Genomic DNA, 20,116 nt, shown 5'->3' with positions numbered 1-20,116 from the left:
ACAGGATGCAGCTGATACCAATTACATATCGTCTCATTTGTAGTCTTTCATAATTAAGTTTAATACAATCCTTGAAGGACTGATAAAGAATGCTACCCATATTCCCAGAAATGGGCACATTTTCTATTTCTTCACATTTTTCTATTTTTTTAAGAAAAAAAAAATCTACCTGCTACGTAACTTTGTTGTGCATTATAAACCAAATTTTAAAAGTACCTTATAACTCCTAGGAGGAGTCAAACAAACAAACTTGCAGTGCGAACTGTTAGATGATCTAAGTTTCATAACTTATACCTAAAGTCCACCATCAAATAAATTTTCTTCCATATTTAGTTTTTTGGCAAGTACAACCTGTAAAACTAAAATAGCTTTTAAAAAAAAAAAGTTGAATACAGAACACAAATTCAGAGTGTTAATGCAGTATAATGCCACAATCAAATCATGCGTTGATAGTAATTTCATTTCATCAATAATAAACAAAAAGTCCATATATTTCCAAATACAGAAGGATAGGAAAAGCCTAGTCAACAGTAAGAAATGAAGCTGTCCCAGGAGCTTACACGAGGCCTGGGCATGCTCTCCAGCTATTTGTCGGACTTGAACTGTTGACATACTGTTCTAAAGTAATTATTTCTGGAATCTATTTTTAATGAAAATCAATCTGTCTTAATGTCTATAGGAGCAGGCTGTGATAAGATAATGCTGTTCTGAAAGAGACAAGGGTCACCGTGTTCATACACAGCCTGCCTGCCTACACATAGCTACTGAATTGGATTGGTAACCTGGTCTGTAAAAGATTTCCTAAAATACAGAGCTGGGAATTCTGTATAAATGTGTATGATTTGTATGGGTGATTATGTAAAGACATATAAAACTCTCAGGGTTACCACGCCCTTCCTTTTTACAGCTGCCGCTCCCAGGGTGGTTCTGTACCCAGATCCATTAACCTGGCCTTATCTGTCTTGCTTTGAGGTGTTTAAATTCCATTTCTAATAACAATATGAATCTTAGCATGGAACATGTTTTCTTTTTAATCTGCCCAATTATTTAATTTAGTGCCTATACAGCTTTCATTTTCTAGGATTTGGGAGATTTTATTTTATTTTTTTCTAAATAGGATTCTGGTGATCACGTTAATCCTTATTCATTGAGGGGTGTCTTAGCCAAAGTTGTATTAGCTCTTAAGTAATAATTTTCGTATACTCTTAAGATACTATTCAATAGCTGCCCTGTGGGAATTTGAAAGACACCGCATGTCAGGATTTGTGACCCAGAAGATTTTAGTTATAGGTCTTGGGTGAGACACCTTTTGCTGTGTTTGTTTGTTCTCAGAGGGGGCTGAGACCAACCAAGCTTGTAGTTAGGTGGATGTTGAGCCAACGGCGAGCATCAAGCATGGGTAGATACGCTAGCTTCTTCGTGGGATGCTTCCAGATTTCTAGCACGGTCTCATTGGCCGTCTAACCACCCAACCCATAGGCGACTGTCTGATAATGTAGGTCTGTGTGTCTTACTTGTATCTCAGAGAATTAATTTCCTTTACTCAATATTGCAACAGTGCTCACTGCCAATTAGTTCCATTCTACCCTTCAAACAGCACATTAAATTTTACCAAGTTCTCGATCTGTTACCTCACTATAAAATGAGTAAAGTTGGGGAAAGCGTGCTCTCCCGCTTGTGAGTTAGAACTGTTTTCAATCAGCAGTTGAAGTTAAATAGATCCCCCAAGAGAGGTTTTCATATGCTTGCTTCAGGTAACCAAACTGGCAAGAGAAGGTGGGAAGCACCACAGAAACCGCCAGCCTACAGAACTGTCTTCAGTTTTGTATATTACCAGAGAAAAATCTTTGCAAGATCACTATGCATTTCCTGTAAAACACAGAAATTTGAAACCTATTTTGAGACAAATTTTGTGTTTAGCCTTGAACTCTGATTCTTTCTGATAAAAAGCACAAATAAAAGCATCAGAAGTGAAGGGAAGGTGCCGCTGGGGGACACCCACGACATTTCTAAGCATGAGAGACAAGAATCTCTTCAGCATCATTGTATGTAGCTCACACGTTGAAAGGTGGTTCCCTAGACCAAGGAGCTAAGCTGTTAAGGAACTTAGATTTTAAGTCATCTTTACCATGAGATTTACTTTGAGTCATCAGAAAGATGTCCTACAAGTACCTTACTGGGAGACGGCAGCCCAGCTGCTGAAACAGCAAAGCTAATGCTCACGCAGCCATGCTGCCCTGCGCCCAACGCACACCTGTCTCCCGTAGAGCAGCAGAGGTAGCCATGAACTGTCCTCAGCCCGGGCTGGGAAGCGTTGGGCTAAACCTAATTGTCAAAAGCATATTTTCATAAATCCCGTGCTGCAGTTTAAAGAGGAAAAATACCTTGCAGTATAATGGTTCACAGTTTTCTAAGCACCTTCTCATACGTTAATTCATTGAATCCTAGTACCACCAACCTTTTGCTAGGAGAAAAATGAAAAACCCAAGTGAAATGTTTTAATTAAAGTGTTCAAATCCTAATTAGATTTGTTGCATTTTCCTTTACCTCAAGACGTCTCAAAACACAGTTTTTAGGAGAAGGGTGAAAGTCAGGGGAAATGGGAATTTGTGTTGTTAGACTAGGAGGAATGTTCTAGACTATTGGCTGGATTCCCTAAATTAAATATTTGACAAACGATCCATTTGGAATGGCTTTGCGCAGTGACATTTCTGGTATGATGAAGAAAAGTCACCTTCAAAACTGCCATCATAAGAAAATGCCTTGGTCCGTCTTCTGGATTTGCTTTCCGACTGGGCGAAGTTGCCTAATGAAAACATTAAGGGTTTGCCCTGCAGAACAGATAAGCTTAGGCTAATGCCTTCTACGTAAGGTGTTTCCTTGTGTCTTTATTTGTGTATTTTCATACACGTTGACTTCTGGAGTTACTTTCCCAATTTTAACTTCTGTGAGACCTGTTTCACAAGTTGTGATTTTTTTAAAATGAGTTTTATAGTTCTTTTAAACTTCATGTCTTCTGTGTGTCTTCCTGGGATTTCTTAACTCCTTTCTAAGCGAGATGTGATGTTTCCTAGAAACGTATTACACCATGTTCCAAGTCCATATAAGGACTATATGATTAATGTGCCCTGTGTTGTTCTGTCTTTCACAACAAATCCCTCCATGATTCAGTGAAGCACAAGTTCATGTTGACTCAGGTTTGGTTCCAGGAGTGCACTTAGCGCTTGAGAATGGTGTTACTTGTTGTGGATTCCCTGGAAAGCCTTAACTTTTACATACTTGTGGAACGGTTCTCTTAATGTTACTTTTATAGAGTGTGCCTTTCTCAGGTCTAGATTTAAGAAGCAATATTAATATTGTTCCTACAGAAAGTTCAAACCACAGTGCTAAGGCATTGTTACATAGAACCACTTTTCACCACCCCTAAATAGGTCTACAAAGTTATTAAGAAGAGGTAAGTGTTATACCGTGGAAAATAAATTTAGATTAGATTTTTTTAATGTTAATTATAAAACCGTTAGCTTCTCAAACTTTGAACTTAATAGGAAGGTTTAGCAAAAGGCTTACACAAGGCAGGCCCACTTTCTTGGTCACTATGTAGTTTTCTAACTAACAAGACCCCACAGAAGAGCATATAACTCCCCAGTCTTTGAGAGAAGCCCAGATTTCAGGAAACTGAAGTCTAGAGCTCAGCCTGGAGCAGGAGGTTATTAGTTCCCCTGTTGTAACAACTTTTCCAGTTTTAAAGTAGAGTAGTAGTAGCACCTGCTGTAGGCTGTTAAGTAGTTCGAGAGGTTGATACGCATGCACACAAACCAGCCAATAAATATCAATACTCTCAAAATTAATTGAAGATCGTAAAACTTTAATTTGTGTAAGAAAGAGCTTGTGGGCAGCTTCTCCTGTACCAGGTAGAGTGTGTTCACCACCCATAATAACAAAGGGGAGTTAGTCTTGTAAGCCTGTATGTAAGATCTGAGGCATTTAGCAATCGGTGAAGAAGCAACGTCAAATTTTCATATAAAATGTGTGCTCTCCTGTGCAATTTTAGTGCACAGTAGACCCTAGCCTGTCCCCTACCCAGGAGGGTAAATAGAAGCTCCCGTTCCTAACAACTTCCCTGGCGCCACCGTAATGATGGAGTTCTATGCCCTACCTTGATAAAAGCTCTTCCAGTTGCAACTGCGTTTATTTCACCTCCTGTGCTATTTGTGGAGAGTGAAGAGTAGTTTGTTTTGCCTGGGATGAACTACTTTATGAATTTTAATGGATGATATAATATTAAAAGCTAAACCAGGATTAAAGAAGATTTTTTTTCTTGTACTAAGCAAAAATAGTACTTAGTAGAGTGACGGAGAAAAGATTTTTGTTTCCATTTTTTACCTGGGGAAAAAATCAGCTTTCATACTTTTGAAAGGCTGCCCAAGTCGGTTCCCTTTAAGCAATCACTTGTGTTTAGGAAAAAATGTGGTTCTAGAATTCTAATGGCTTATCTGTGATAAGATGCATATCTGGGCCAGCAAGAGGAGCTTTGCTAAATACTTTTAAACTGAGTAATGCAGCCAGGTACTAACTGTATATTTTTAAAGACTTTCTCCACATGCTTTTCCTTTAATGCCTCTTTTTTTGCCTTTTATCTCCACCCCCCCCCACCCCAGCCCACCCCCAACAGACCAGGAAGCAGCTATTCGCTTGGGTTTTGTGCTGTAGGATTTTTGCTTCTCGGTTCAAGTTGTAACTGCTTTATAGGAAACTTAAAGGAAATTTTAGAAACAGAATCCCAGAAACTTAAGCTCCCCAATTTAATTTTTACAGAAGAATGAGAATTGTTAAGACCAGGCAAAATCCCAACTTTCTTTAAACCAGAGTTGTTGCTATACAGATTGTATCAAGAAACTGTTTCTTCCAGTGTGCTGGACTTCGGGGGGCCCCCATTTCCATAACATTCAATTTTCAAAGCAATTGAAATGGCTTTTCTCTTTCATTAAAGCAGTGAGAAAAATAGGTATTAGAAGAGACCCCATGGGGTGATCAGATCTACCCCTCTGCCTCAGAGCAAGACCACCCCAGAGCAAAGTTTTAAATCTCACCAAAGCAACCTCTTGGCAATTTATGGTAATGTGTTAACTCTTCTAGCTCCTAAAGTGCCATTTAGCAGATTATGGCTTCAAAGCCCTGTGGGTTTCTAGTGGCCTCCAGTCTTAATGTACCCCTTGCTGGTATATACCCTGAGCTGGAAAAGGAGCCCCAAGATCTCTTGCCACTCCCACTGAGACCAGGTGACAGTTTTACTGAACCCTCTGTGCTGGCAGCCAGCCATCTCACAGCCAGATGTTTTCCTTCTGCTGCTGGAGTTGGGATGGAAGGTGTCTTGCTGGGTCCTGTCTCCTGGACATAAGTTAGGGAGAAATGTCTTGACCTCAAGGTTGGGAGTTAGAAGGATTCAGAAGGTGCATTTCACAGGGAACTTGCATTTACTTTCAAGAACTTAAATCATCCCCTTCTGGGCTAACCTCTGCTCACTTTCGTGGAAAGTGTTTTGGGGACCAAGTGAAAAACAATGGGGAGACTGCAGTTTGACATTTATTATCTGTGCATTTTTCCTAGCACATGCTTCATTTTTCTGTTGCTCAAAGTTGATTTGCAAGGTTTCTAGAGAAACCTCGGTGTTTAAAGGACCCCCCAAAAATGGGCTCCTTTGTCCTCTTGCTGTGAGAAGAAGCATGATCCTGCCTCTGGACTAAGATGTCAACTGCAGTTTTGTCAGTTGCTAGGAAAACATGGGCCTTTGGCTCATTTGAAGAGTATCAAGACTGCTCTGTATAACGGAGCAGGATAAAAAAAATGAAAATTGGAATTAAAAATAATAGTATCAAATTTTTTAGATTGCGATTTGGTTTTCAGCCCCCAATCTTTGTCGGGAGGGGACACCTTTCCTCAGCCGTCCCTGCTGATCTGTTATCAAAGGCATGGCACACATTTTTGAGCGATTCTACATTTTGAGTAGTTTTGTGGAGTTCATTGATGGTGTCCATAGTGGAGCTCACAGAACTGTTCAGTCACTTTTTAAGAAACATTTTATTGTCTCAATTCTCTAAGTCAGAAGGAAGTCGTTGTATGCCGGAACGCCAGGAAACGGCGAAATAAGCAGGCAGAGCAGTTTGGACATCACGTGTGTACCGCAACCAGCCTTTATAATAATTGAACACGGCTTTCTACCTGCTTCATGGATGGATAGAAGATTTAAATGCGCAGTTCCATAAATGGCTTTATTATGGAAGATTTTAAAATGAAACATAAGAGGGAAAGGCATTTTAAAAAAGTCTGAAATTAAAAAGGCCATAGTATATAACAGCTATCAGTGAGCTAACTGTCTATTAGGCACCGGGCACCCGGTGAAGACGCAGTGCCGTGCGTTACGGTTTTAATTGTGAATTTCCTTTGTTAGGGCTGAAATGAGAGATAATTGTGAGACAATTAGTTTGGCGATTTCAAGTCCTTGAAGCTCCTCTCTTTCCCAGAAAACTTCCTTTATGGTGTTATTTTTCCTGGTTGTCAGCTGGCAGTTGCCGTCACATTACAGATGCAATCACCTGTGACAGTGTGACTTCCTTAACTTACGCTATCAGATCTCAGGGCAGTAACTAATGCCGAATGACCGCACTGTTGATCACCTTGATCATAAAAGGAGTAACGCTGCCCAGCTTGGATGCCGAGCCTGAGAACCTCTGACTCAATTTGGCTAATGAAAAATGACAGCCACGCTCAAAATGTTTTGTAGGTGAAAACAGCTACCCTCGCCACTGAGAGGAATGGGAAGCCAGAGAACAATACTATGAACATTAACGCCTCCATTTATGACGAGATTCAGCAGGAAATGAAGCGTGCTAAAGTGTCCCAAGCACTGTTTGCAAAGGTTGCTGCCACAAAAAGCCAGGTAAGATCCTCAGACAGGCGTTAGAATGTTCGTCTGTGATGCCTGTCAGTGACAGCCATGCCTGTGTTCAGTGTGAGCCGGCATCACAGAGAGGTTGCAGCCTCTAGGACTATGTAGAGAACTCTCTTAGCAGTGTGTTGAGATGTAGGTTGTAGACATTGGGTTTCCTGGTCCCCCAGCTCCTGGACTAAAGATGTCTTGGGCATTCTCTGGGTCAGTTATTGGTTCCTTTCAGGAGTGGACTGTCACGTGTACAGTTTACTAGGCTGGTGTATCATAATAGAACATGTAACATAGAAGCCACGAACTGTTGCTTGGTCAATCCTCGGATGACCTTCAGTTTTCATCCTAAAATCCCCATACAACTTTATCTGCAACTCGTCTACCTGCAGCTATTCCTCAGTTGCCGAAACAAATCACACACCCCATCGCATGTTAGTGATTTTGGTTTTTCTGTAGTTGTACACAAGGCAAATTGAGTTATACTCAGAACCTGACCAACACTGATGACTGCATAGAGTTAAACCGGCAATCTAAGACCTCTTCAATCCAGTTCAGAAACAACAGCTAGATCATCCAGCTTCTTACCAGCGTGACTCTCGTATGTTGGTAACTGCTCACTAGAGTCGTCTGGTAGAAAAAGCTCACGGTTGTCTATTAGCTCTTCCCCAGAGCCATGAATACAGACGTAGAGTACAGAATTCCCTTCCCTTCCACAAAAGGACTTGGTAACACCGAGGTGGGACTTAGAGGCACACAACGGCTTGGGTGAGATTTGAATAACCTGAAATGTTACACAATTCTGTTTTCGTAATTGCTAAATGCTCTTTTGTAGAACATCCTAACCATTGTCAATTGTGATAAAATATACAATTCTGGAGTAGTTGCTGCATGACAGATTTATAACACAATACTTTTTGACTTTTCCAAAAATTTCACTCTGTGTGCATTAATAACGGTACTTAATGGGAGCGTTCCTTGAGAAACATGTCGCTCCTGTTTAAGTTGTAGGCCGGATGAATACTTAAGGGGTATCTTGGAAATGTTATATAAAAATGACTGAACTCAAGCTGTGGACTGTAAAAAATTATAGCTTTATAGGCCGCATGCCTGCCTACCCTTCAATCACTGTCAAAGTGATAATTTCTACAATAATATGTTTCTTTTATTGTGAGATTCTAAACATCAAGTACTGTTTAAACATTAAACTGAATTGTTTATGTTAGTGCTGTACCCAGCGTGTCATACATCGGGCCACCGTAATCTCTCATGGAATGTAAAATTCTGTCATGAATCATGGCTTGCATATCGGAAATTACTGTAATTTTGATTGGAAATTACAGGGCTCTTGAAATGTTTCTAATTATGATAGAATGTTAGAACCGCTTCAAACCTGTGTGCTTCTTCAGATGTCTTCATTTACATGCCAAGACTAGGAGTTAAGGAGAACTGTCCTGTTCTCATTCTACCCCCACAACCCGGCACATTCTTGTTTTGACTACTTAGTCTAATTATGATGAGGATCTCTTATTTAAATATATATTATTTTGCCTTTCCTTCTGATTCTACATCCCCTCCACCCCACCCCACCGTACCCCAGCCTGTTCAATTACATAATAGACTGCCTTCCTACCAGGCACTTTCTCCAAATCTTCAAAATGGAGGAGCTAGATACACATTATTATAATCAGGTCAGCCAGGAAACAAAACAAACAGGAATTCATATGAAAACTTCTCAGTTTGCATCATCTAGTTGTCTGTCACCTGTCCTTGTACCCCTTCCTGTCGCCTTTCTGACCAGGGCCTAGCCATCACCAGGGCCTAGCTCCTAAGTGATAGCAGAGACCCCTCGCCTTTGGGTTGAGTTACTGGTTTAGGAACCACGCAAGAAGCAACAGTCGGCTGGTTCAGGTCTGTTTGGTATCCTGTAGAGTTTTTAAAAATTGTCACTTTGCCCTTTGCCAAGCCTCAGGTCTGCATTTCTACGATGTTGATGGGCAGCTTCTAAGTATCTCCCATCTCTCTGTATCCCAGGAACACCCCAAACTTCTACTCTCCCCTTTTAGTGTTTGAAGAAACTCCAAGGAACCCATTAGAAGCTGTGGGCCAAGTGGACATGTGTCTCCTATCCCCTTGAATAGCTAGTTATTCACAATTCCTAATGTATTCTACTTTATTCTAATGTGTTCTTATAGCATTTCTATAGTTTTTGTCTTGCTTATTCAGTTAGATATTATACTGCCCTTTGTGTGAAAATGCATGCAAATATTGAGAGGGGTTGTGTGCAGTGAGTCCAGAGCCTGTATCCTAACAGAGGAAATCTGACCAACAAGGTCATGAAGTTTTTTGTTCTTCTGGCCTCATATCTCCCAAAGGAAACAGAAAAGCTCATGAAAAGTCTTCACGTCACGTGGTAAAATGTGTTACGACTAAGACAGTTCTTTACACCTCACATAAGTGAGCTGGGGCTCACCAGAGGGCATAGCATTCCTCCGGGTGTGTAGACTGTAATATATACGTGTGGACCTTTACGTTGCAGAGCACTATACATAATGGACAGCATTTCCTAATGCTCAGTAAGTGACTCCGCTCTCTCCGTGCAGAGCAGTGATTTATCATGTATTTATGTATCCGAGTACCCCCCGTTTTAGAAGGTAAAGGACATGGCTACAAGTGACTGATACATGGAGTGTTTTCTGTACAAGGAGCCTGCCCATGTTGAGCCTGCCATTTAGCCTGTTCTACATCATCTCGTCCTTTTGATGAATAATAGAAATGAGATTGTTTTAACTCTAAAAGGAGTGTCGGAATGAAATATGCAAGGGAAAACCGAAGGTAGGCTACTTTTGTGCTTGGTTATAAAAGCAGGCTAATGCAAACTTGAAAAAGATGATGGGCTTTGAACGCAATGCGAATAGCTACCAGCGAATACATTTTCCGTTTCCTATAAGCAGCAGCGGCTGGCTTTTCCAGGTGAGTCAGATTGGAATTTTATCAAACGTTTAGTCTGATAACGTTCAAGTTATTATGGGAGCAGGATTTGCTAATTTCACTGTTTTAAAAAAATTAGTTGATTTGGGTAATAACCATTCCCGTGTCAAGGCTCCGTTACTGTTCATCGACTTCAGTGTTTTCATCTGGGAGATGGAAGTGGAGGCTTTTCCTTAATAGTGGCAGATGTTGGAATCTAATTTTATTCCGCAGCAAACCCCCCGAGAGCTTTGAGACTTCAGGTGTGTGTCCAGCAAGGGGACATTAACTGCACCACAGGCCTTGCCTTGTACATGCAATTTTTACACTGATTTTTGTGTTTGTGGAGTGGAGTCTGCAGACCCAGCTGCATGGGCAGAGTTGAGGGCGTTTACTGTGTCTCCATTCATGTTAGCAAATGACTGCCTGCCCTCACTTGCTTCCCAGAGCAGTGTATAGGTGCAGTAGGGGGCTGCTGTGATTGCCCTCCGACTGGACAGACTTTCAATGGAATCCTCTTTAGGTTCTGCAAAGGAGACGACTCTGTCTACCATGGTTTGGAGCTCGATTAATAAGTAGAGTTTATTTTTATTTTTTAAACACATTTAAAAAGATAGTTTTTTTTTCTTTTTAACCGAAAAGTAGCATGACTTGTAGTATAGACCAGAGAATTTAAAGCCATTTTTGTTTCTCCTATAAATTTCAGACACTTCTGTCAGTGAGATGCAGGACTGTAATGGGAGTAAGAGAGGGACCCAGGGAGAGGAGAAAGAGATTTTCAGGGTTCCTTTGGTCCTAGGTTTAAGAAAAAATTAAACATCACTCTTATTTGTAGGTTAGGTGAGTTGAGATGTCTTAAATACAATTAAACCTTCACAAATCAGGGGTGCGGGGTGGGCGGCGTGACATAGGGCTAAAAACGTAGGCTATAAAAGAATGTATAGTGGCAACACTTAGAGATAAAGCAGGGAGCTCGTGACACCGGATCCTAGCATGCTAGGGAAGGCATGGTTGGTTTTATTCAGACGGAGTTACACTCAGAACTGGGTGCTAATTCATTCTTTTCGAATGTTCACGTCACAGACGCTGCTGTGGCACGATTTCACCTGTGCAGACTCTTATTTAAGGCACTCAGGAGGCCCCGCAGACGTGTGAGTCACAGTTTCTCTTATTTCTGGTGCTACAACTCTGAGCAGCAGTGTGTGAGAAGATCCCGGTGCTGTGTCCTTAGAGCCCATCTCCTAGATGCTCACGGGTTCTCCGCCGAGGGCTGTTCCTTTGCAAACTGTACCTGTCTCGTCCTTCTTTCCAGCAGGGTGGAGCCAGGCCTTGGTCATTGGCAGCTCAGGTCTCTCTGTCTGCTTGCCTGAAAGGAGGAAGGGCAGGAGGAGCTTTGATGAGAACAAAGAGGAGAAAAGAGCTGGAAGCTAACACCTAACCCCTGCAGCTCCTATCTCTCTCCTGCTAGTCGAGCTTAGCTCATGCTCGACCAAGTCCCTGTACTAGATGCTTGAATAGGAAGGAGGGGTTCGCCGGTTTCCTCTTTAGAGTGTTTGTAGCCGTTTGCTGAAAATAGCATGTGTGTTAGAACTAGGGATCCGGATTGTAGTTTCCATGTTGATCTATTTCTAGTTGGATACTAATCCAGCCTAGTGGAGCTGGTGGCTTTAAGCACCAGCCACCCTTGACCACGAGGCAGGCAGTCACCACTGTATGCCAGATTACAGTTTTCAGGACTAGTTAAATCGGTGGATCTAAACAGGATTAGATTTCGGTGCTCTGAAACAAGTTATGTTTTGGTCTCTCAGGTCCAGCATTATTAAATAAAGTGTGTAATTGCCCATTTTTGACTAAAGAGTTATGTAAAGGGATATCTTACCCCTTAAATACTGTTCCTACCTAAGTCCGTCAGAGACCTTTGGCTACCTTGGTATTATTTTTAAACGGTTTAGAACCTCTAGAAAGCTAACTGGAAGCCATGTACTCTTCCTTTTGCTACCAGCTTAATAGGTTTAACTGTTGCAGATGTAGTGGGATTCATTGAGCTCAGTTTTTTCCGTTTTTAGGAACTTTAGGTAGAATTTAGAGAAAAAGAATTTTGTGACTCTTGGACCAGCTCTGTGAAGAAGGTCTTCAAGAGGGGAGACGAGGGACTATGTGGGTGCCATGCTACAGCAGCAAGTGAGAGTCGCTTTAGCGTCTCCTTAGCCACAGGACTTTTTTTTTTTTTTTTTTTTTTTTTTTTGTCCTAAAATGGTGGCATAGGCCACACAGTGTGGACTGAGAACCTCAGAGGCCCCTGATCCGGAAGTTCTGTGGTATCCATGCTTCAGTCAGGTTAGCTTTTCCTAGACAGCATCAGCAAGACAAGGGAAAGGAGCAGACTGAAGGGTGTTAGCTCCCACCATGAGTGGGTGTCTCCCCTTAAACTCCACCCTGAATGCCATGCAGGTTTGATCTTTCAGCAAACTGCCTGATTTTTTGAGCCTTTTCTTGGGGGTCACAGCAGTCGTGCTTTATAGTTTGGATAATTAAGGTAGGTTTTAACTTTAGCTTTCCCCCCACCCTCACTGGGGACTCAAAATAAAGGCCCCATGAAATGAATGAGCAATGAAATAGGTTTATGCATAGTAATAATAGGAAAATAACCGAAGGAAACTACAGATTTTCACATCAGGCAGAGGTGCAGGAGGTCACAGGACCTGGGTAGAGACTGCGGATCTCACCCACTCCCCTGCCTCTTAGAAAGTAACCTTAGTACTTTAACTTTTTTTTTTGGTTGTTGTTCTAAGTATTTTTTTGTATGCGATTCTTTTGCTGTGTAAAATGACACGAAGCCCGATTACCAACTAAAAAGAAAAGTTCATAGCAACTTGCAGGGATAAAGCTGTTCTTTAATTGGCCGTTAGCTAGACAACTTGTACAATAGGAAGCCCAAGCCATTTGTGGAGTTGATTTCTAATTGTCAAATTGATGAAGTTGTTTTTCTCCCTAAATCTTAATCTACTTCTGTTGTAGGTTAATAGAAAAAAAAATCTATTCTCCTTTGATTTATTTATTTATTTATTTATTTTGATTCAAAATCTCCAGTTGCTTTCGTGGCGTTTTCAAGCAATTCCCCTTCAAGCAGCATACTTCAGGAATTGGGTTTAAACACACTGTTTCATAAACTGCCAGCCTCCTCGGCCGCCCCAGTGCCTCTGATTCCGTAAATCAGATCATAGGCAGCATGCTGTCATATAATAAGGTGTCTGATCCTTATTACCAGTTTGTTGATGCACAGACTCCTTCAAATTGACCATCGCAACACATGGTTTCCCTGGAACTAGCTGTGATAATTAGCGTGGTTCTAATGAGACAGAATGTCACTGATCTTGTGCTGAACTGTCGAGTATCGACACTACGGATGGGAACTGTCAGAGCCCGCCATCTGTGACAGCGCTTGGCATATTCCAGTGGCAAGGTAGAGTGTGCTCGGTAGAGTATTTTCAAACAAATGGCCCTTTTCTTGACGAGGCTCTGCGATCTGTTCGAACGCAGGAGAGTGGGCGACCCAACTTTGTCCTACATGAAGCCTATCTTGACGTCCACAGAGGACTATTGAGTATACTCAGTGTCACTTAAGGGAGGAAGCTTTTGTTTATCTGGTGCCTTTTAAGTGGCCATTCTTTCCCTGTTGCATGTGCTTGCTGGTGTGATGTGTGTGGTAGCCTCTCCCAGTTGCCCCATATTGTCAGCTCGTAGTAAAACAGTCACTTTAGATACTTCCCCTGATTTTAAAATTGCCTTGTTTAGAAGAGATTTGTTGGGGAGCTGAGGATGGCTTTTAGTGATGAAGTGGTCTGAGTTAGCAGAGGGAAAGGGGAAACGGAGGGAGAATTCAGAATGTGGGTAAGAACGCACAGGAAGAATTAGAATGGACAGAGCGCCGGTCGGGTCTGCAGACTCCGGAGAGAAGGAGGGAGGTTTTACTGGAGGAAAAGTCCAGCACTGCTTATCATCCAAAATATGCTTTGTTTCTCTTTATTTCCTCCTCTCTGGCAGACCACACAGGGCTTGTTCTGAAGAACATTTTCACTAATCTGATCAGGCAGCCAAATACGCCGGGAAAACTGCTTTAATGATCCCACTAATTACCTCAAGTCAATATGAACTGTATTATTAGACTGAGGGAAAATATTCCATTAGGTCTCCCCCTCGGGAGTTTCTCCGCTTTGTGATGTCACCGAAGCCTTCACCCTCTCGCTTGTAATTAATTTTATTTACACACGCAGGCACGCACAAGGTCACACCTGCAGAACCATCGCTGGCCAGGGAGCGTGTGGCACTCGGGCTTAATCAGATCTGTCATAATTACCATTCTGCATGTTTCTGACACACGCTGTGAAATATTTCAATTTAACTGCCGCTACCAGCACAACCAGATGTAGTGCGAGTGTGGCTGCACTGGAAATATTATTCCGCAGGATAAACTCTCTCCTCCTCCTCCTCCCTCCCCCCTCCAGCTAATGTGGCACAGAAGCTGATGCATCCTGTAAATCTTGAATGCAGCGCTAGATTGATAACAGGCGATTAGACAGTTTAACCACAAACAGCTTGTTCATTTTTCACAAATGAAAACCACATGTGGTAGAACTAAGATTTCAGCCCCCTTTTTTGTAAGGGTTGGGGTACGTGTATGTGTGGAAGATGTCCTTAAATAACAATAAAATGCAATCAAAAGAAGTTAAGTGTTTAGAAAAATGGAGACATTACCTAGTTTTCCTCCAGATTTATCAAAACCTCATCATTTCCATTTTAATACTTTTACTGAAACTTAAATGGGAATAGGAATGTGGTCTCTGGTGGACTTTCTGAATATTGTATTTTTTTAAAAAAATAATTTCTTTTCTTTTGCTCTGTGGGAGTGTAATAGTCCTTTGACCTTATGCTGTTTTTCTTAAAAAAAGAGTTAACAGTTCCTTAATGAAGATTTTGAATGAGTTTCTAAGGCTGAACATACAGCTTTCCAAAGATAGTTTTCATTATTGCTCTGGTTTTTTAGTTAATAAGTTGCATCAAGTTTTTGTGGTCAGATATCAGACAATCCCCAAACGAAACAGTCTCAGCCAGAAAACTTACTTTATAGATACTTGATGGCTGTCAGCCATTTGCAAAGAAAGTTGAAGAACAGTGCTTTTTGCACTAGTACACCAGAGCGCCCCAGAGGGTGTCAGAAGTCCAGAATTCCCACCCATCAGTATATAGAAGCTTCACAGAAGGCCACAGTAGGTGTGAAAGGAACATCCAGAGAGATGTGGAAACAGACCAAGGAAGGCATAGAAACACCCATTGCTCCGTGTAAAACGCACACATGGCTTAATGCCAGCATATGCCAGATAACATACTCTCTTTTTATCTTTCTGCTGTACTACTTCATCTGTGAACTTTTCCGTTGCTTTGTCAGGCTCCATCGCGGTGGTTCTATTGTCTGGCCATTCTGGTTTCCCCTTCCTGTAGAACAGTGTCTTTCCTGAGCTCTAGTATCTGCTGTTCTCCCTCTTGCTTGGAAGTTCCTTAGACCACTGGAGCTAGCTTCCTTTCTCACCCGGCTGTCGTGTGTTTTCTGTTTGCTCTGAAATCTAACATTTTATGCCTGCGCACATACTCTTTTTGGTGTTACTCTAAAGGAAAATAAATCATTCATAAAGGATTTGCCTGTTACTTAGACCCTTTTTCTTCTAGCTGTGAAGATTCACAGAGTTATTTCAGGTCCTCTACCACTTTCAGTTCTCTTCATCTATCTTTGTAGATTCCTTGTTTCCCTTGGTTTTGTTTTTGCAGTCTACTATGTCTTTGCAGTCAGTTCTCAAAATTGTTGTTTGTTCTTGTGGAAGATTGGACTCAACCTCCATCTTTCCTGCTGCCCATCACTTATAAAAAACTTCCTCCTGAGTCCAGGTATTACCCAGAATCCTTCTTGACACAGAAGTGGAGGCCCCCATCCAATCAGTGGATGAGCCCATCCCCGCTGCAGACCACCTGTATTTTGAGATTCCATGTCAGAGTTGGGGAGAATTAGAATCAGAACTTCACTGATACCGTCCTGAATATCCTGGAACACAACTGGTTCAAGTTACTTTGATGCACATTTCACAATCCCTGGCACGGGTCACCATTAAATGGATTCTTAGAGTTGGAGAAAAGATTGTACTCCACTGAGATTTCCTTCCCTGGTTCCTCCTGCTTGTAGACATTGCTCTGAGATGGACTTTCTTTGTGCCTAGGACACTTGGTGATACAAAAGGGAAGAGGGAAGCAGAGTCAGCTGACAGATACCATTAGGAATTGGTACTCAGAGTTTGGCAATGTTCAGCATTCTGACTGGAAGGGAAAAAGATCTTTTCTCATCCCATTTTGTTAGGTTGCCAGATCCCACTGTTGAAAGAAAATATATTACTTGTCTTTAGGATCTTGCTAGGTTCTATTTGTTGTGTGGAGAGTTTCCTTGTGTGTGTGTGTGTGTGTGTGTGTGTGTGTGTGTGTGTGTTAACAGGTCACAGATAAAGATTGGTGGCCATAACAATCTCTGCTTCATGCTACCCCAACTTAGTGCCCCATCTTCAGCCATTCTCCTACACTCTGCTCTAGGCTCTCAGACCTGCATGCGTGCCACTGGAAAAATGGGTTCTTTTTAGCGCTCTTCCTACCTTCTTGTGGACTTAACTCTCCTATTTTCATTTGTTCCTGTTTTATCTCCTCCTTGCTGAAATCATTAATGTAAATCACACTTGCATTCTGAGCTGCAGGTATTGGAGGACCCTGCACTTCATGGGAAAAGGGTGTGTAGCTATTGGCACATTCCCAGGTAATTGGTGAAACACCTGCACATGAACTTCATCTTTCAAGAAAAAACCTTGAGACTTAAGAGCTGTGGTCCGGTTTTCCTAGAAATTATTGCGCTGTGTGCTTCCCTGAAAATTGTTTCTCATCTGAAGCTCTTTACTCTTCTTCAAGAGGTTGAGTAGGTTAAGTTACATTAGTTCTGATGTCCAGTGTGGAACCCTTTTGTGTGTATCTGTGACTAGACAGGTGTACAGTCTGAATGAAGATGCTGTTTTGATGGGCGGTGCTGCCCATGGGTGGTTAAGCTTGAGAATAAATGACATAAGAGGTAATGCCTTGAATACTGGAAAGGTTTTGTTTTAGGGGGATGTGCTGTCTTGGGGTCTGAGGTCAAGGAGAGTAAATTATTAGTAGCATGCGATGTTGGGTTCCCATGTCTGAACTCATTGAAGTGAGCCCAGGATGGATGGCATCTTCATTGGAGACTTGTTAGGGATGAGTGAAAGCCCTGCCTTTCATTATGCAGCACATTGGCAGGGTCCAGGCAGAGTACAGCAGAAGAGTGGAATTCGGTTGAAGCCTGGGCTTGGCTTTGTGGGTGCTGGGACAGTGACTGCCAGAACGCTGTGGCTCGAACATTGCTAATAGCTTCCTTGAGATTGTCAGTTTAGGTTTGTAGAAAATCCACCTTAACAGTCTTTATTCTTTTGGACATTTTTCTGAGAAGACAAGCACATTAAAAAGTAGAAATCAGGGCAGCATGAGGAACCCCAGGCTTGTGAAAAGACACAGGTTTGGGAGAGGTTAGGAAAGGAAAGGGTCCTGTAAGACAGCTCCCTTGAGAGGTGAGTTTCCACCCATATCTGCAGGCGCATGACTTAGAACACGGAGCATGCATAGCTGCTGAGAAACGTCCCACCCCCGAGTGGCTCCTTTGAATCTCTTACATTTCACTCCCAACACTGACATGAGTGTTCCTTGTCTTGGGTGCTACTTGGCTACTGCACTGGAAGTTTGTTTGGTGCTCCAAATGAAATGCAGATTAGGTGAAAATAAATTACTTTCAATAAGGTCAGGGAACTAAAGGCTGTATATAAAATATAGATTCACAAACAAATGCTCTTAGGAAATCCAGCTTAGTCCATGCCAAGCTGTTACTGCCTAAATTGCCTTCTTTCTTCCTGGCTGGCAATTAATTTTTTGTTTCTGGATTGGGGGAAGGGTAATAGCCTAATGCAGAATAATTTTATTTTAGTAATTTTGATTAAAGGAACTAAATAACTTGGACCCTGGATAATCATAAAGACTAAAGCTTATTCATCAAGCTGAATTTTCAGAGTTTGTGTTTTTTGTTGCTGGGTAGATTTTACTTGATCATTGTTGTGATATAAAGTTAAGACATGGTCGTGCATTCAGTTATTTCCTACCCTCCGCTCCAATTTTCATGTTTATTTTTCAAATTCTTTCCCTTTTCTATTGGATGAGTCCTCTGCTTTGTACTGTCTTCTGAAAGGCAAATATCGGATGCCCATTTGCTCCTTTAGATCTTACTGAGCAGATCAAGTGCCCCGATTGATAGGCAGATTCCTGTGAGTAATATAGCTCCTGTCTTCCCTACCCACCCCATAGCCATACCCCCGAGTACCTCTGCCTTTGTTCCGTCCTCTATGCTGCCTCTCCTATGTCTGCCTTGCTCTCTTACCTCCTTCCATTTGGGAAAGCCTAGTTTGAAAAGTCAAGCAGTTCAACAGTTCTCAAAGCATGCACTCCGCTCTGCTCACCTGTAGAGTTACTCAGATGAAGGGATGAAGCTAGCCAGCTTAGAACACTGGTGCTCCATTTGGAATTTGCAAACTCACTCTTTGTTTGTGGCACAAACAAGAAACAATCATGCTTCATATACATTAGTGTAGCTGCCCATTGACATTGCTTAAGACAGAAATATCTTAGGAGTAGAACTGAATCATATAAATCTGATAAAAATTCTCTCTCCCATTGGACTGACCTAAGGATCTGGTGATGTGGGAACCATTTTATCACCCTCTCCCAACACCAACACACATACATATTCAAAGTACACCACTGAACGGCCCCTGGAGGGAAGCTGAGACACCTTGGGCTATCACCATCCTACTAGGAGTAACTGTTTAACTTTGCTCTACCTCTAAGAAACATGTTCCTTTGAGGTCAGGGAAGGAAATTATTTCACAAATGCAGAGAGAAAGGCTTTTGGTTTGCTGGGTCCTATCTAGATTAGTTACAAAAATAATATGAAGCATGTGAGTGTATATTTGAGATATGTATATAGATGCACATTTAAGGTTGGGGGCACATACTGTTCAGGGGTTCTTATCCTGTGTTCACTCTTTCCAAGGGGACAATGACATTTTGGTTGGGAAGAAATGATTTATTTTGTGACTTCTGAATGGAAGTTGGTGTTTCATGTATACCAGCAACAAATCCTGGCAACATTTGTAATACAAATTTGCCATCAACCAAAAAAAAAAAAAATCTTTATAGCATATCATGTCTTGACAGAACTCTTGAAATATTGGTTTTATTGTTCATCACTAGGAACCTGCTACTTTAAATTGGAGCTTGGTATGTTAACTTAAGCACACACACACACACACACACACACACACACACACACACACACACACCCCTTTTACTATATCAGAACTTTTCAGTAGATTGGTTTAGTCTGGTCCATTCCCCACCCACCCACCCATCCACCCCCACCCCCCGTCTAAGTTATCCATAAACCAATTATGTATATCAGTGTAATTGGGTTTCTTTGTAATCTCATGTATTTATTTCAAACATAGAAAAACCTTCCTCTGAAGAGGCACCCAGACTGCCAGAAGGGTCTGTGGCACCAAAGAGATGAGATCAATGATAAATTGTGTAGAGGGAACAATTACGTGTTTAACATATTAGCTTAGGAATTTTCGAATTTACCTGGGAAACATTTTTTTTCAAGTCTGTTTATTGCTTTCTCGTGTGCTTATTTTTCAAGGGCCCGTCACTCCAAAGTGTAGTAAGAGGGGGCCTGCAATAATTGTAGTAACATCTAAAACAAAACCCAAAACTGAACCAACAAACTTGTTTCTAGCATAGATACCCACAGTAAGTGCTGTACTTTATGAGAGAATGCCTTTGCTGCAGATAAAAAATTATTTACCAGTTGAGCTGTACTTTTAATAAAAATGTAAACCCGAGGCCTGGATGGCTCTTGCCTCATTGAATGAGATTTCTTGGGGAAAACAAGTTCCTAGAATATGTGTACTCACGTATATCCTTCCTCTGCAAAGTAGCCGTCTGGGAGATGGCCCCAGTGATGACCTGCAGATGGGTAGAGAGACCCGGGACTAGACTCCTCAA

General features: G+C 41.7%; 1 protein-coding gene across 49 annotated transcripts in view; it reads left to right on the top strand.

Moving 5' to 3' along the window:
- Satb1 (SATB homeobox 1) overlaps positions 1-20,116 on the top strand; it is a 93,129-nt gene that overhangs the window by 57,121 nt on the left and 15,892 nt on the right. For all 49 annotated transcript variants that reach the window (XM_087565735.1, XM_087565734.1, XM_087565714.1 and 46 more), the window contains 1 exon segment: positions 6,782-6,937. In XM_087565735.1, coding sequence (XP_087421861.1) covers positions 6,782-6,937 — 156 coding nt within the window.

This window comes from Rattus norvegicus, chromosome 9 (genome assembly GCF_021556685.1).
Source record: "Rattus norvegicus strain SHRSP/BbbUtx chromosome 9, alternate assembly SHRSP_T2T, whole genome shotgun sequence".
Taxonomy (NCBI): Eukaryota; Metazoa; Chordata; class Mammalia; order Rodentia; family Muridae; genus Rattus; species Rattus norvegicus.
Note: the sequence above shows the minus strand (reverse complement) of the source record. Positions and strands in the feature narration are given on the sequence as shown.